The sequence below is a fragment of the Rhinolophus hipposideros genome, assembly GCF_964194185.1.
Source record: "Rhinolophus hipposideros genome assembly, chromosome: 17".
Classification (NCBI taxonomy): Eukaryota; Metazoa; Chordata; class Mammalia; order Chiroptera; family Rhinolophidae; genus Rhinolophus; species Rhinolophus hipposideros.
In genome coordinates, this window is record NC_138063.1 from 13,074,672 (window position 1) to 13,092,410 (window position 17,739).

Consider the following 17,739-nt stretch of genomic DNA (forward strand, 5'->3'; position numbering starts at 1 on the left):
GCAGACAGCCATGTGAATGAACCATTGAGAAAGGGGTTTTCCAAACCCAGGATAACCTTCAGATGGCTGTGGCTCTGACTGACAGCTTGACTGCCATCGCATTTAGAGGCCAAAACGTGAGCCCAAACCACCCAGCTAAGCCACTTCTGGATTCCTATCCTCAGAAATCTTGTGAGATAATAAAAAGTTGTTTCAAGTTGTTGGTTTTGGGATAATTTGTTATGTAACAACTGATAACTGATACAAAAGAAACCAAAGTTAGGAAATTTCACATTTGCCAAGGTGGTAACACATAAAGCTGGGTTTGGCTGCCTTTCAGGAAGGAGAAAAGATCATTAACTCTTAGAAAGCTTCATTTCCCACACCTACTGTTATTTTCTTTCCTCCTCTATCCTGAATATGATCTCATAACAGTCTCTTTTTCCTCTCAGTCCACCCATCCAAAGGAACAAAAACGATATTACAATTGAAGGAGTTAATTTAAATAATAACACTCTTAATACTCTTAATAATAACACTCTTAATACATCAAAGGTACCAAACTTTCTAGGGGAAAAATAGTAGTTGAGGTAAACTAGGTATGTGAAATCCATAAAAGATACCAAAATCCAAAACATTTGGAGTAAATATTTATAGCATACCTATTCACATTTCAGGGTCTGGAGAAACCCTAGAAAAATCTTTACTGGAATAGAGCCTCTCAAAAAAGAATTGAAAACTTTTGCCAAGGAAGAGCTTTCAGATTCATTCATTCTTTACGCTGATGCCAGGTTAGCACAGGATGGATGAAGTCACAGTGTCTGTGAGTTCTGTAATACAGGTTGGTAGGAAAGCACCTGGTGACATTGGGAAATGGGATGAGTACTCTTGTGTAAGTCTGCAAATTCGCAAGTGTGTTCATGCTCCTGCACACCATTCATTGGCCAGGAGAGACACATATCACATCTTTAAGATACAAAGATTAGGTGTGACAAGAGGAAAGGAAACTGCAACAACAGAAGGGGATGAATATAAATCTGAAAAATATAGGTGCTGTGGCTAAATTGGCTTTAAGATGTGGGTGTCTTATAGCTGTTTCAAACGTAACATGTTCCAAGTCCCTCTCGAACAAAATCTATCCCTCCACCAGACCCTGCAGTCTCCTCCATGTCAATGCACCCATCTGCTTCCAGCCTACCCCACGTGTCCAGTTACGTAGGGCAAAACCTTAGCAGTCATCCCTGCATCTCTCCTCCTGGCGTCCTCATTCTCTACAAATACTTTAACCAAAAATCCTGTCCGTCAAGCTTTGCCATGTGTCTTAATCCAAGCCACCATCAGCTCTTGACTCAACTATCATTAGAGCCTAATTTGTTTCCTTGATTCCAACCAGCAGCCCAAATATCTTTTTAAAACATAAATGAGTCCATGTCACGCTTCTGACCAAAACCCTCTACGGACCTCCTATTGTACTCAGAATAAAATGCAAACTCCTTACCAGGACCTCCCTGAACTGACCTCTCCGACCTCATGCCTACCATCCTCCTCCTTTGCTCACCAAGCTCCAGCCACTTTGGACCTCTTTCTTCCGGAACACAAGCTATTGCCTGCCTTTCCTCTTACTATTCTTCTGCTGGGTTTTCCCTCCAGCCCCCCATTGTTTCATAGCAGAGTCTTTTTTCCTCATTATCCAGGTCTCCAGCTTCTTTGGGAGACGTCTCTAAATTAGCTACTGCTCCATCCTGGTTCTCTGGTACATTTGCTCTGCTGTGTGCTCTCACTGCACTGAACTTCCTGTTTCATATCGTCTGTCTCACCTACTAAAACAGAAGCTCCACAAGAGCAACAACCTTGTGTCTTAGTCACCAGTTACCTGACACCTGGGGATACAGTGTGTGGCACATGGTGATACAGTGGGTGTTCTTCACCCATCTGTTGAATGAATGCATATAATAATAATAATAATAATAATAATGACCATGGCAGCAACTTACTGCTTTATATATGCCAGGCATTTTGCTCTCTCACCTTCAAAATAACTATGCAAGTTAGATAATTAATCAGATCTGTATTACAATGAAGACGATAAAGTTAAGTAATTTGCAGAAGGTCACCCAAATTACCTTGGGTAAATTACTTAACCTCTCTTGAGACTAATTTTTTTTTTCCATTGTAAAATGTCAGAAATAGGATACAAACAGGTTTTCTTGGGCTTTAAAACCCTCTTACTTTTGTTATCTTACTGACTCTCTTTTTCCCTCCAACTTTATTGAGGTATAATTGACAATGAAACATTGTATATATTTAGGGTGTACAACAGTGATGATTTAATTTATGTACACATGGTGACATGATGTCCACAATCCATCAGCCCACCTACCACCTCAGTTATCATTTTCCAGTGATTCTTACTGCACCTCCCACGTGAATGCCACCTTCCGCCACGGTGAGCTTCTCTTACTGAAGGGAGTGTGTCGGGCAGAGTGCAATGTCTTGAAGCATGACAGTGCTTGTAAACTTACCAAGTATTCTCTGCTATCCTACAGAGAGCAAACAGATAAAAACGATGGAAATGCAAAGGCTTTCTCCCTAGAGTGTCTTACAAAGGAACAGATGACTTTAGTGGGAAGGGCCCATATGGCCAGGATGTTTTAAAAGGTATCCTCTCTTGTGTGGGAGACAAGACTAAATTATTTTTAATGGACATTGAGACGCAAAGCTCATACATCTATCCTGTACCAACCATTTTAGTCATCTAGCCTTCAACAAGCAAGAAAAATACATGATATTTATTACTTACTGCTTCAAAGACGGAGAATTGAAAGGAAAAATGTGATTTGGAAACCGCCCCTGGTGAGTGGTAAAGAAAAGAAGTCACAATACCTCCCATGTTTTAACCACACATATTTCCTTCCTCCCACATAGTGCCAGGCGACAGGGAACCTTGGTCAACCTTTAACCACCCTCACGCAGCGCCCACCAGTCAAAAGGTGCTGAACAAAGGTAAGGAAAGAAGATGGAACAGAGTGCTATGGAGGGTGTACCACGGCATACAAATGAAAGTTCTGTTTTAAAGGGTGAATGCACAGTTTCCTGGCAAACATGCCTATGTTCAGATACCATCTGCAAAGAAGGCAAAGAGGTTACTTGATTTCCTGTAAGATGGGGAGAATCTGACTAGGTCTGATGGAACATGAGGAATGTGCTTTCAATATACACTTATGTAGATCACAGATAGGTGATGTTAAACAACAAAAGTAAAGACTCTGCTGGCATTACAAAACAGGTAAATTAGGGCGATTCTTGACTTGTCATAGGTTCCCTGTACGTTACTTTCTCTCACAATGCACTTAAAAATTGATGGAATTCACAAACAGCATTTCCAGGAATACATCAGCAGTCAAGAACCAAAAAATGTTTCCATCAGGTTCCATCTAAAACTCTTCCTCAAAGTTATTCTGAAAATGTCTAAGCTATCATTGAAAAGTGCCCAGAGTGTCCCAGAATAAATACCATGCCTCTTTCTCCAACAAACTCCCCCCACTACACAACCATGTTCACGGATGTCCCTCTTACAAATCATTACATTTGGACCCACTGTGGCTAAACCTCTTCTCATCAGATCCCTTATTCTCCTGTTATGCAGTGACCCTGAACATCCCGGCGCTGAGACACATTCTTTCAGACCCCATTTATCCCTCCCTTTCTATCTCTTTGCTTCTTCCTTATTCTTATTCCCACACATACCACCTTTGCCTCTTTTCACTTCGTGATTATTTTCCTTTCAAAAATTTCTGTCACTTACAAAAAAAAAAAGTCCCTTATAATGAGATCTAGTACTTGAGTACTTTTTAATTTGGCAAGAAGAAAAAAAACTGAAGTCCAAGGGTCAAAGAGGCAATAGGTAATAAACCATAACTAGGTTTCCCAAAGAACCAGAAATTTCCTAGCTTTACGGCAATGGCACTGAGCTCAGGTCAGGGTCAGCAGACCTGGGTTCTAACCTACCTTTGTCAATAACTGTGACTCTGGTCAACTGACAACTTTTGGAAATCTCATTTTCCACATAAATGTTTGTTCACATTTAAAATATAAATGTTCGTAATTGTACTGTTCTGTTACCTCACAGAATTGTGAAGGGAAAATATGAGGTAAAGGTATTTTGGATACTAATGAATAATACTCAACAATTTTTGCTCTTGTCTTAAAGACAATAAAAGTAAAGGAAAATAAAATTGATTATCAGAAACCTAACAATGAGTGTGCTACAAGGGATTAAAGAGAAAAAGTGAAGTGACATGAAATAAAAAACGGGTGGTGGCAAAGGGAAAAGATGCCACGAGATCTCACACGACCCTGCCATCTGATACATAGAGAGAGTGAAGCACCTTTTACATGAAGAATGAAAGAAAATGTCAGCATCACAAAACTGGAGTTGGAAAGAACCCTAGGATTCATCTAACAAACCCCACATAGAAGATGTTCATTCTCTCCAAATTCTCCCCCACTGTCCAGCCTCTACTTAATCAATGCCTGGTCAGGGTATTACTTCCTTGGCCAGCATTTCGTGACCTACGTAACTCTAATTGACAGAGCCTATAAATACACATGCGAAACGTTTTCACTTAAAAGCAACAAATAAAAACATCTACGTTTATGTGCATTTGCTAATCAAACAGATGCCAACATAGCTTACTTTGGGATCAGGGGCTTTGATCCTTTACTGTAAAAATAAAGGTCGAAAATATCATTATGGACTTTCGGTTCAAACAATTTCAGCACATTCATTTAACATCCCTACGCCCTTCCAATTCCCATGAGATGACCACAGAAATCAAAGAATAGGGAAACAATGAGTGCTGGCAAGTGAGGATGGGCAACCATCCAAGCATGAAAACTGTAAGCACTTCCTCTAACATCAAGTACAGGTAAGAGCAGACTGAGGGCAAGTGGGCCACTCATGTGCTGTGGAAAAGCCCAGTTAGAGAGAAAGCAGAGGCAGCTTAGCATCAGTCATGTGGTACTTCTTCAGAAAACACATCAGATGTCAGAGCCCACAAAGAGCAAGAGTCTGGGGGTAAGCTGCCCTCAGAGCAAGAGTCTGGGGGTGAGCTGCCCTCAGAGCAAGAGTCTGGGGGTGAGCTGCCCTCAGAGCAAGAGTCTGGGGGTGAGCTGCCCTCAGAGCAAGAGTCTGGGGGTGAGCTGCCCTCAGAGCAAGAGTCTGGGGGTGAGCTGCCCTCAGAGCAAGAGTCTGGGGGTGAGCTGCCCTTATCTCAGACCTCATGCTAAGTGAGGGACCACTGAGGTCGGCTCCTAATCAAGGAAATCATTCCAGTTAGAAACAGGAGAACGCTTCCCCAGCTACTCTGGGCTACCCAAACAATTCCATAAAAGAATCTCGGTCAGTTTCTCAAAAACAGAGAAACTACAGCCACCAGCTGTTTGTCTCTGGCTGTCATCCCACAAACAACTGAAATGGACTATGGCAACATAAATCTAAAAGTTCCCCTTCCCCCTGCATTTAGGTGTTGAAAGTCCTGTTCATAGGCTTATAGCATCTTCAGCAGAACTCGTCGTACCCAAACCGCACCTCTCTATAAAGACAGTCAGAGAAAAATCACTGGGCTTCCTGTGGACTGACAGCGAATGTTCTCCTATGAAACTGCATTACTACAAAAAAAGAGAGACAACATTCGAATAGTTCCAGCTTGTATTTTCGCCAACATTCAGGAAATTACTGAAAAGGAAAAACTGGAGATCAGATAAAACTTAGTCTATATATACTTGTTTTTGTGATTGTATCTGATGTGAACATTTACAGGTTTGTCTCCCCTACTAGAATATGAACTTTCAACAGGCAGGAACTATTGTTTTCTTTGAATTCAGAGTACCAACCACAATGCCTGGAACAACAGCAAACGTATTGGAATACAATAAATGTTTACTGAGTGAATGAGCAAATCTCAAGTTAAGTTGATTCTATCAGAGCTTACATTCTTAATATAATTACAATAATTTTTTTCTCAATAGCCTTTATATTAAAATATTAACATTCTTCTCTATAATTCTTCTATTTCTTTGTTCTAATATCTGTAAATACAGTAAGTTTTAGATTATCCACATAAGATGCAGATAGAAAGCTAACAGTAAGTTATTCCTAACTGAAATGATTGACCTTTACCAGATCTCAAAATATCTCCTCTTAAATCAAGAATTAACATTCAAGTAACAGTTGATTCCTAGTAGACTATGGCTATTAGGACAACACTTCACGGAAACAGTGCATAAATGGTACTGTAGAGACTGGTTTCCTTTTTTATTCTCCCCTCAAATGTGAGAAAGTCTCAGGGGATAACTGAAAAAGCCTGTAGGCCAAATATCAGCTTGAGCTCCCTAAAGGAACACTGACAGTAAAGGGTAGCGCCACTATTTGGAAAAAAAAAACAAAAAGCAGAAATGAATTTTTCTAAAGATTACTGATGTTTATTAGTATAGAACTGCATTCATTGCTGGCTTGTCAAAAATCAAAATATATTGTTAAAATTTGCAGGCTACACATAAAGAAATATGTGACTCAATTTCAGTCAAACCCAGTTTCATACATGGGAAGCTTTGAAAAACTGGCACAGCTTAGATCTCAGCCCACTACAAATCATGACATGTGGGGCCTCACTTGTTGTCTGGATGTAATTCAATGCAGCATTATTTCATGTCACTCCTACAACCCCGAGAGTTAGAGAACACTTACTCTCGGTTTATAGACTTGACGACCAATGGTCAGAGTAATTAAGGGTAATTACTGAGAAAAATAATGAGATATAAAAGTTATATTTACTTCCCAAAGAGATTTCTTAAGTTTTCAGAGGCCCAGGTATTCTATAAAGTATGAGAACGTGGTAGCTAATTGAGCGCCCAAGACTGGCAGATTTCAATCGTCACAACTTCTGGGTACTATTCTAGGCACTGGGGATATAAAAGTTCATAAATGTCACCTTAAGGAGAAGTTTACTGATCGGTGACAGACACCAGTTTTATGTAGACGGGTCTGTACCCGCATACCTCGTGGTATGAAGAGGTCCTGAGACACACATATTGAGAGGTCCGATACAGAGTGTAACACAAAGGAGGCATTTCTAAGAGGCCTATTTTATCATCTACATTAGGCCTTGTATGGCAGAAGGTAATCTGAGAGTCCAAGTTTCCTGACTCATCATCCAGGATCCTTTCCATTTGCAGTAGACGTTTTAGTTCCCTCCCCAGCATCTGTTAGCCCCTTTCTCCTTCCAACAGGTCCACTGTTGTTTGGTGTGGTTTCTGGAAAGCTGACTCAATCCAACTCCACTCCTGGCTCTAAGCCAGGCAATTCGGCACATTCCATGTCGCTGGCCACAGTGACAGGTGTAGGGACCGGCATGTGACCAAAATGAGCTAACTAGAGTGAATCTTATGATTTCTGCTGGGACAAGATGAAGGCAAGAAGAGCTCGTAGATATCCTGTGGCTGCGTAGAAAGTCAGTCTTAGGCAGAAGCCAATGACAAGAAGGGACGAGCAAAGACAAGACTAAACCAACTCCTTGAAAACGCGGCTGTCCCCTGCCTCCCCTCTGGAAGCCACCCTGCTTCAAGACTTTTTAGTTAGATATTCCCTTTATGATGCCAATGAGTTGGGGTTTCTGGTACATGTAATTGATAGCACACCACTACCATGTGCCCCTACCTCCCCAACCCCAGAACCGACAAAGAATAAGATCTGAATTATAACTTTAGGTCTGTCGTGTAATAAAAACTGCTTACAACAAAACCACGTAAAACAGAGAGCATCACGTCCTGCGCCCACAGTTTCCTCAGGTCTTCACTGGCTTCTCTGCTTCTAGTGGGACCTGTAGTGGCAAACAGGGCCCCTCAGAAAAGAGGTCTGTGTGCCGCTGCCGCCTGGTGACTTAGAGGGCTTGGTCCCTCCTACACGATGCTCCTGGAGCTGACCGACTACCTGGCGTTGTACAGAGGAGGGGCAGTTTCCTATTCCTCACGTCTGACTTTGGAAGTGAGAAACCTCACTCAATATTAAGGTATTCAGAAAAAAAATCATACAGTCCTGTCAATCAATATTTCAGAAGCATCACGTTGGCAACGTTTTAAATAATATTTGTCATATTTGCTTTATCTCATTCATATACATATATACATAAAAACGAATGTGTACATTTATTTTTGGGGGGGCTGTACTATTTCAACACAAGTCATAGAAATCTTACCCCTAAATACTTCAGTATGCATCTCGTTGGACTAAAGACATTCTCCTATAAACTACAACACCACTGTCACATAATAATTCCCTAATATTTAATAATGCAGGTTATATTGAAATTGTTCTACTTGTCCCAAAATGTCTTGTACCGCCGATTTTTTGGACCATAATCCAATCAGTGTTGATATATTGCATTTGCTTTTCATGGGTTCTTCAGTTTCAACCTGGGGGGAGAAAATGAGCCTCCACACGTTTACCTTTTCCAACAATCATTAACACAAATCATCTGGTCAAATGCGATCTCTCCCTCCAAGTTTGTGTCCGTGTACTCTAGGAGAACGTACCCAAGGGAAAAACCTACCTGGGGGGCTGAGAAGCTGAAGAACGTCAGCGTGTCCCATAGCTTGTAGGCAGTCACTCAACTCCGTGACTGTACAACCTTTCTCACCCATGAGCTTTAGCAGGCATAGGCTCGGGCTTCCTTCAGGCTCCAAGACCTTAAGAGAACACTGCTCCAAGTCCAGACAACTGAAAACAACAGATTCAATTCAAGTCAACGATTTTCCTCAGCATGATATGCCTGCTCTATGCTGTCACCATAGTAGGCGTTGTGGGGATTAAATCACAAGTTGTTGAGTGGTGAAAAACTATTTACATTATGAAGACCACTGTCCTTCCCTCCTCCTTCTGCCATGACAGGAGATTCTTCTTTATTCCCATCTCCAATTCAGCTCCCATGACTATTAAATCAGGAGAATGACAGAAATCTAGAAAATGCATGTGAGAGAAATCTGATCTTGATTTTGATCAAAATTTTTATCTTTAATTGGGAATAGGGAACAGGAACATCAGATACATTCCTCTATTCTTTTTTGTACTTATATAAAGTATAACACAGCCCCAAAAAGAGGCATAGATCTTTGACACATATTGAAAAATTTAAAAAAAAGCAGAGTATTTTGTATTAACAAAGTAGTGTGTCTATGTGTGTGTTCATATGAAAAAATAACATACAGAACAGTGTATGTTCTGTATATTATTTTTATTAGCAAGAATATGTGTTTGTTCTTATATATGCAGACTAACTTAGGAAAGACAGCCAAGAAACTGGGGGCAGTGGTTGCCCGAGAGAGGGGGGACAGGGGAGCAGAGCTCATGGCTGGATGATTCACTCTTCACTATAAAGCCTCTTGTACTAGAGAATTTTTTAACTATGTACACTCATTTTTCAACAATTTTAAAAAAATAAAATCAGTGCCACTGACATTCAATGTACTTCTATGTGCCTAGAAATACCCTAACACAGGGGGGTGTGGGCCAAACCTGTCCAGTCACCTGATTTTGTAAACAGTTTTAATGGAACACAGCTATACTCATTCATTTACACAGTTACAAATGTATGTGGCGGCTTTCCTGTAACAACAGCTGAGCTGAGTGGTTTGTCTGCAAAGCTGAACATATTTGTTATTTGGCTTTTTATAGAAAAAGTCTGCTGTCCCTGCTCTACAGAAGCTTTACATTCTGTCTCATTGTTCTTTTGTGAAAACGATTCCTTTTTAGTGTCGGTGTTGAACAGACATGCACAACATTCTTTTCAGTGTTACTGTGTTAGGTAGTGGTATACATGGTTAGAAAGACAGATTACGATCAGACTGTAGAAAGCCATAAATATGGGACAGAGGAATATGGATTTCAGTCATTTCATAGAAGGGAAAGTCCGAGTATGACACATTCAAGAGAAGGAAAAAATAAGGTAAAATCAAACAATCAAAACACCAACAAAAACAAAAAGAACCTTCCCAAAGAGACATAACCAACAATAAAGGCCAACCAAAGCCTTTAGATAATCTCCACAACATACTTGTCAGATTCACACCTCATACACCTTTGCAGACGCCGCTTTCTTTCCTGCCAACTTGAATTACAGTTCAATATAAACTCAAGCTTCTCTGTGGGATTCTCCCAGACCACACCAGCCCACCAAACACACTTTAGATGCAGTCACCTAATGGTGTTTATCTTCTATACCACATTTGGCAAACGTTTCCTGTTAAGTGTCAGAGAGTAAATATTTAGGCTTTATGGGCTATGTAGTATATATCACATATTCTTTTATTCTTGTTTTTTGTTTTAACCAGTTTTAAATGCAAAAACCATCCTTAGCTCATAAGCTGTACAAAACCAGGCAGTGGCCTGAATTTGTCCCATCAATCAGTGTTTACAGAACCCTGGTATATATGTATTATTTGACATGACTTTGCCCTAAAACCATGAGCTTTACTAAGCATGTCTTCTCTACCCAACTAAATTACAGTACTCCTTGAAAACCGAAACCCCATCATATACAGAGGGGGTCAAAAAAATGTATATACATTTTAAGAAAGGAAAAAACTGTATTAAAATTGTAATAATATATACCAATAAAAAAAAGATGAATACAAAACATGTGGATTCATTTTTTTTGGCACTCCGGTATACACATACATGTATATATTTACTCCCTTAATACCTAAAATCTGTCTTATTCATTATTAAATAATTATTGAGTGAATTTCAATCCCAGTTGAAAAGTCTGGAAGCCAGGAGAGGTGGAAGGGGCCAAACATAATAGTACCAGGTTAGCAAACTTTCATATGACTTCAAATATTCTTAATCCACATTCACTTTGATCAGTTTTATTAAAAGGCTGCTATAGCATTTATACAATGGTCACCCAAGATTTGTAATTCTGTGATAAAGTTGCTTATCTCATAAAGAATGTATGCACCCAAAATTTCAATAGCAATATTATCTATCTCACAGGCTTGTTAGAATCAAATTAGATAATCCATGTAAAAAGTACTTAGCACAGTGCTTGGCAAATAATAAGCACTGGGTAAAAGTTAGCTCTTATTATGCAATAAAAATATGGGGACAGCAAAAGGATATTAAGGTTAATCTCTTAATTATGTTTGTTTCTGAAACTGTTTTAGCTTTTCCTTAAAAATGTTTTTGCGTAGCTATTATTTGGTAACCTGGTAATGCTCTCCAAGGCCTCCTATCTCTATATGAACTAGGCATTCTTTTCTGGGGGCAGTGGTTGCCCCCTAGCTAAATATCCTAGCTAAATGTATATGTCCAATACTCTATTCTTGTTAAGTGTGAATCATCCATTCCCAAATTCTGGACACAATGCAGTGGCAGCACAATCTGAAGTCCATGGTAAAATGATAAAAATAAGGACAAGACTGCCTTTTACTCAAAGATTGTCTTTCCTATTTTTTTTTTTAAATGTTAAAGTGTCCGTTCTTTTATGAAATAATGGTGACTACAACAGTAGAAAAAAGGAAGCTGAGCGTGCCTGTTGGTCCTTTATTTTGTAAAAATTTCTTTCACTAGTTCTTGTACTGCCCAGGTCAAGGAACCAGTATTAGAGACAATATAAGGATTACCAAGTTTTCAAATAATGAGAATATGAGTTTTATAAACATAAAAATGCTGTATGTTGAATATAATTTTTGTGATTCAGAAAGGTTATCAGGATCTGATACATGAAATTAAGAACTCATCTCATCAAATGCAACCAAGTGATGCTCTAATTAATTTTTATCCTAATATAGAGAAAATGAAAAACAACTTGTCTTCTTTTCCCCCAAATAAAGATCAAAGTGAAGTAGACAATGATTTCTCTTCCAAAACAAGGGGCACAGGAGAAAAAGAAAGTTCTGTATCTCCTTTCCTTTTACTGATTTTCCACACGAGCACTGGTTTTCAGCTAAGATGATGCTTGTACAGACCCAACTTTTCTTTCTTTCCTTTTTTAGTTCCATTCCTGTAAGACTGTGCTTTGAAGTGGTTTCTACCAGCCCTAATCTGGAATTTCTGATTTAATTTAAAAGACTATTACTGAAGCAAATGATCTTTGCTTTTAAAAAATATATCTATATTTAACTTTACTTTTAAAAATATGTAATCAAAGAGAACATATTATACACCCTTCAGGGTCCAAAGCATGGCACTGCTTTTCGGTTCTTTTGCTTCTCTTTATGGTACATTTACTCTTTGGAATCTTTAGTCCTTATTTCAACAAATATTTATTAATCACCTAAAATAGGCCAGCCTTTTTTCCTTAGGTATTGAGGATACAGCGACAAGCAAAACAAAATTCCCTATTCTCCTTGATTTTTCTACAGGAGGACAGATAACATGCGTGCACATGTATCCATCCATTCAAGTGCTTTGCAGAAAAACAAAGCAGAGAAACGTAATGCTGGAGCAGATGTGGGGCGTAGTTTTAAATAATGTGGTCAGAGAAGACCTCACTGAGAAGGTGACTTTTAAGCAAATACTTGAAGAGGTAAAGGAGCAAGTCCTGGTTTATCTATGGAGACCACCTCCGGTTGAATAAACAGCAGTACAAAGAGCCTATTGTGTTCAAGGAAAAGCAAGAAAGCAAGTGTGACTAGAGTAGAGAGAGGAGGGAGACAATATTGGGATATCAGGTCCAAGAGTTAACTGGTAGCTAAATGGTGTTTTCCCTCTGAAGTGGAAAAGCAACTGGAAGGTTTTGAATAGAGAAAGGGTAAGATTTGATTTAACATTTTAAAAGAATCATTTTTACTGATATACTGAGAACAGACTGGGGGTGGGGCAAAGCCCGAGGAGAAGTTAGGCAGCTACTGGAATAATCCACGTGAGAAGTATTGGTGGCTTGGCTGAGTGTTGTAGCCGCAGGGATTGGATTCTAGATCTATGCTAAAGGGACAGCAGGCAGGATTTGCTGAGAAAATGGACGTGGTGTGTGAAAGTAGAGGCAGGAATGACTCGGACGTTTTTGGCCTGAGCAACTGGAGGGATATAGTTGCCGTTTACTGAGATGCAGAAAACTGCAAGTGAAGAAGCTTGTCAGTTTTGGACATGTTACTTTTAAGATGTCTATCAGTCATTCAAAAGGACACAGCAAACAGGCATCTACACACATGAAATCCTGGGAGTTCAAAGCAAAGATATGGACTAAAGATTGAGAGTAATCAATCTGAACATATGTAAAATCATGAGACTAAGGGGTAACACTCTGAGGGGATTAGGTGAAGTGTGGAGAAAGAGACACAAAGCCTGAGCCCCAAGGCACTTCAAAATTCAGAGATTGAGGAGACAGACTGAAGAGAGAGACAGAAGACATAGAGACGGAAGAGGTAGAGACAGGAGGAAAGCTTTTGTTTCAGCCTTTCACGGTTCTCTTTCCTATCAGACTTCTCCAGGCCAGGATTTCTGCAGCTAAAAGCACCTTCTCTACAGCAGGTAGGCAGTGACTGACCATTTCCCTTGCTCCATGGTCCACAGCCCCATTTCTAAGCTCCCTCCTTCATGGAATTTGGGCAGCATAGAGCCTCCTGAAAGCTCTGTCATCTTTGGGGCTCCTATGTCCCATGCCACCGTAGTACTTCGGTAGCTTGAGCAAGACACTCAGAACCTGTGTCTATCTACGCTGACAGCAAAGGGTGTTAATGGAATTAGGGCTGAGTTTATATTTACGGCATTCCCATGTGTACATGGTTGTGGGAAACTAAGCTACTATATGTAAGGATTTAGTCTGAGTCATCAGTAACCATCTGAAAACATTTATAATTTTTCCTAATCCCTGATGGACAGTTCAGAACGGACTCTTGTGGCTTAAATTCTCATCTCATTTGAGGAAAGATGTATAAAGTCCGGAAAAAGTGAAAAGAAACAGAATAAGCAACCTTTGATATTTTAGGGCTGTGAATCCAGTGATTCTAAGGAAAGCACTTCACATCCTCATGGGAACTGATACCACTTGGACTTTCCCTCTACAATTCTTAGGTTGACACTAAAAAACAACACCTTTAGGACCTTCTACTAACACAGATGCTCTTCTGCTATTAGCATGAAATTACGTTAAAATAACTTCTTGTCTTAAACAGAGTATCACCAGCTTACCTTGCCCCCTCATTTGTCACTCTCTAGTCCCCAGTTCCCAGTGCTAACCTTTTGTTATGTCAGTTTAATCCTGATTTCCACAGGTATATGAACTTCACGTCCCCCAATTCTTCAACCTTCAGGGTGCCTCGACTCTTCTCACCACAACTAACTTACTATGAACTATAACCCTCAGCATCCTAGAAAACTGGTGAAACTCCACCTCTCTTATCAGACTTCCCACGCTGGAATTCCCAGATTCCACAAATGCATGCCTTCTGTTGCTTGTCACTTCTTGGTAGGCAACTGCCCTTCTTTCTGTCTATATTAGCTTCACTAGAAATGTGAGTTCAAAATTTTCTGTTGGTTCCCCCAAAGAAAGCTAACACAGTTCTATAGCCTTTAACAAAACCTGACTGAAGGCTTGGGATATCCACTACTCTTAGATTCCATCAGCCATGCTTCTTCAGTGGCAGGGCCTTACTTTCTTCTTTCATCACAAATAGGAGCCCTTGCTACCAGGCCCTTCCCTATTCAGGAAAGGCCAGCGCCTTCAGTAACTACAGAACTAGTTAATAGCACCAGTTAACTAATCACAGATCTGGTGATCTGACCCCCAAAGAAGACAACTTGTCACATTATTGTAAGTCTGGAAATTCAGAAATCTATGGACCTAGAATAAAAGTATTTTGGATTTTCTTTGCGTAGCCAAAAGGACAGTTTCCTAGAACAGAAAAAAATTATGCCATTTGTCTGCTCAACTTTGCCAGTTTACAACTTCTTGATTCCATCCTCTATCGTTACTCCTCTGTGTGGCCTAATACTCCCAGATTCTGGTTTAACCCCAAACTCTGAAAGTCAAGGTTGTTGTGAGTGTTAAAGTAGATAATCCATGCAAACAGTACATTGGTCTATTCTAAGTGCTTAATAAATGATAAAAATTTGTTACTATCATTTACACCCAACATAGCACTTAACATGTTATTTGTGAATGTTCCAGAATGACAGTTCATTACGAGTTAGCCTTTATGAATAAGAACTAAGTGTCTGTCTTCTTTTTATCTTCTGGAACTTCTAGCAAATAATAGGCACTCAATAACTATAACTTTGAGTGAATGTCTCCCCTCTCAATTCAAAAGCATTTATGGAATGTGTAATATAAATTCTATGCATGATACACTCTTAAGCTATGGTTCCTGTTCGCAACAGGTTTATAAAGAAGTATATGAATAATTACAGTATAAGACAAAGTTTAGTCACATGAGAAGTTAAAAGAACTGCTAAAGGGTTCAAACGCAGACCAAAATCATGCCAATGATAGAGTAGTGGTTCAAGTGTGATCTGGGAAACCCTCGTGCAGGTCCTGAAACTCTTTCACAGGACCCAGAAGGTCAAAATGATTTTTCATACTAAGATGTCACTTATCTTTTTCACTCACTCTCTCAGGAGTGTACATTGGAGCGTCTGGTGTTACACGATCTGTGAGAGTGCAACACACTGAACGCAGAGGCACATAAAAGCGGCCAGCCCTCTGTAATTAAGCCAAGACATTAAAGAGATTTTCAAAATGTGAAACAGTGCGTTTTCTAAACTATTTGTTTTGGAAAAGTTTGTTTTTCCACGTGTAGTTTCTGTTAACATGTAATGGGTTATTCTTTTTCAGTAAGTCAATATTTTAGAAATTTCTTAGTTTTAATTTCTAATATGGTACATATCAGTATATATTATATGTATGGAATACACAGAACCCACATTAAAAACGCTCTGGGGTTTTCATAATTAAGAGTTTAAAGGAGTCCAGAGACCAAAAGTTCAAGAACCACTAGCACAGCGGTTCCAAGGCTGGTAGTAGGAAAACAGTTTTACTTACACATGTTCATAGCGAAGTCATGAAAAGAACTTGGTAAGTAGGTTTGATGGAGGAAGATGGAGAGTTTAGTTTGTTTTTTCCACCATCTTCCTCTCCCTACATAAAAACCATCATGAACTCCTGCACCCCAAACTCTTCCATTATCTCTTTACCTGCATGCACTTCTCGCTAACCTTCCTTAGGTCTAGGAGGTCTGTGTCCATATCCCGTTAGTTTGCACTTTCAGTCCTTCCGAGTTACTGCCCTATCATAACCATCTGCAGACAGCCTTCCTTCTCTCAATATACTCCCAGGTCAACCTCGACTTTTCTCTTTCAGCTCACGGGGAGGAGCGCAGGCAAAGGGTGTGCACACCGGGGTTCAACATCCAAGCTCTCGAATTCCCAGGGCTTTTCTGGGTGAAGGCTCTCCCTTTCGGGAGGATTCCTGAAGTTGTCCCCACGTCCTGTCGTCCGTCCACATCAGCGGCCCTTGCACCGTCTCGCACGGCCCCGATGCTCTCCGGCATCATCGTCACCCTCCCACTAGGGTGCCCCCCACACCGTTCTCGCGCCCCGAGCCCAAGTGCACCCCACGTGATCCCACCCCTGCACCCCCCCTACCCCCCCCCGGTGCCTCACCTCAGCCGGAGGCGCCCCCGACTCCCCGCCAACTCCGCCAGCCTCCTCCAACCGCGGCCCTCGGGCGCTCGGTCCAAGACCCCGCTAAGCCTCCGCAGCAGCGGCTCCGGGAGGCGGCTGAGGGTCGCGCTGGCCGGAGCTGGGAGCGGCGGCCCCGAGGGTGCGGCCGGAGGCGGCTGCGAGGCCAGGGGCGACAGGGCCTGCAGCAGATCCACGCACCGCGACAGGTCCCGCGCCGGCGACCCCGCCACTGCCGCTGCTCCCGCGGGCCACATCGCGGGTCTCGGCTCCAGCGCACCTTCCGCTCGCCCCCTCGCTCGCCTGGGCACCGCGGAGGCAGGGGCGGAAGGACTAATCCCGCGGCGCTGCACCGCACTCGGATGAGGAAGCTCCGCTCCCCGCCCCGCGGGAGACAGGTTTGCAAAGAGGAGCCGGGCGGACCGGCCGCGCCGGCCGCCCCGAGGAGGCGGGGCCGGGGCCGGGGGCGGGGCCTGGAGGCGGAGGCGGGGCCGCCCGCTGCGCGCGTGCGCACAAGCCGCGCGCCGGCCTGGCCCTCGGTGCCGCCCCTGCGCTCCGGGAGGCGCGCGCTTCAAACCTGGGGAGGTGGAGTCCTGGCGGAGCAGGAAGGGTTGGGTGGTTGGCGCTGGAGGAGGAAGCCGCGGAGGAGCGACGCCGGGGCGGCTCCACGACGGCGAGGAAGCCTGTGGCGTCGGGGCTTCCCGAGACCGTGGGAGGAGGATTGCCTCGCGCCACACTCGGGAGCACGCAGCTCTGCAGTTGCTGGCCGCTGGCTCCCGGGGCCGCGCTCCGCTGACTCAGTGTGCAGGGCGACGCCACCGGCGCCCGCCTCGGGCAACCTCCGCGGAGGCTTCCTGGGTTTAGGGCTTGATGTGTGTGCGTTGTGAAAGAAGTCATGCTAGACATCCGGATACTTAATGGAAGTTGCCCGAAATGTATGCCTGTTTTTTTTTTTTTTTTTTTAGCTAGGCTGTGGCCTATCGAAAACGAATGAGCTGTTGGAAGTGACTGTTTTTAGCAGAAATCGCCTGGTTTCCTCCAAGTCAGACTGCCACCCACAATCTTCATAAATCAAAGCAGGCAAC

At 42.0% G+C, this 17,739-nt stretch overlaps 1 protein-coding gene across 1 annotated transcript in view; it reads right to left on the reverse strand.

Moving 5' to 3' along the window:
• MALT1 (MALT1 paracaspase) overlaps positions 1-17,090 on the reverse strand; it is a 55,211-nt gene extending 38,121 nt beyond the window's left edge. The window contains exons 1-2 of the mRNA XM_081078048.1: positions 16,637-17,090; positions 8,589-8,755 (exon numbers count right to left, since the gene is read on the reverse strand). Of these exons, the coding sequence (XP_080934174.1) occupies positions 8,589-8,755; positions 16,637-16,911 (442 nt within the window). The 5' untranslated portion in view covers positions 16,912-17,090. The remainder of the gene's footprint in view (positions 1-8,588; positions 8,756-16,636) is intronic.
• Between the last annotated feature and the right edge of the window lie 649 nt (positions 17,091-17,739).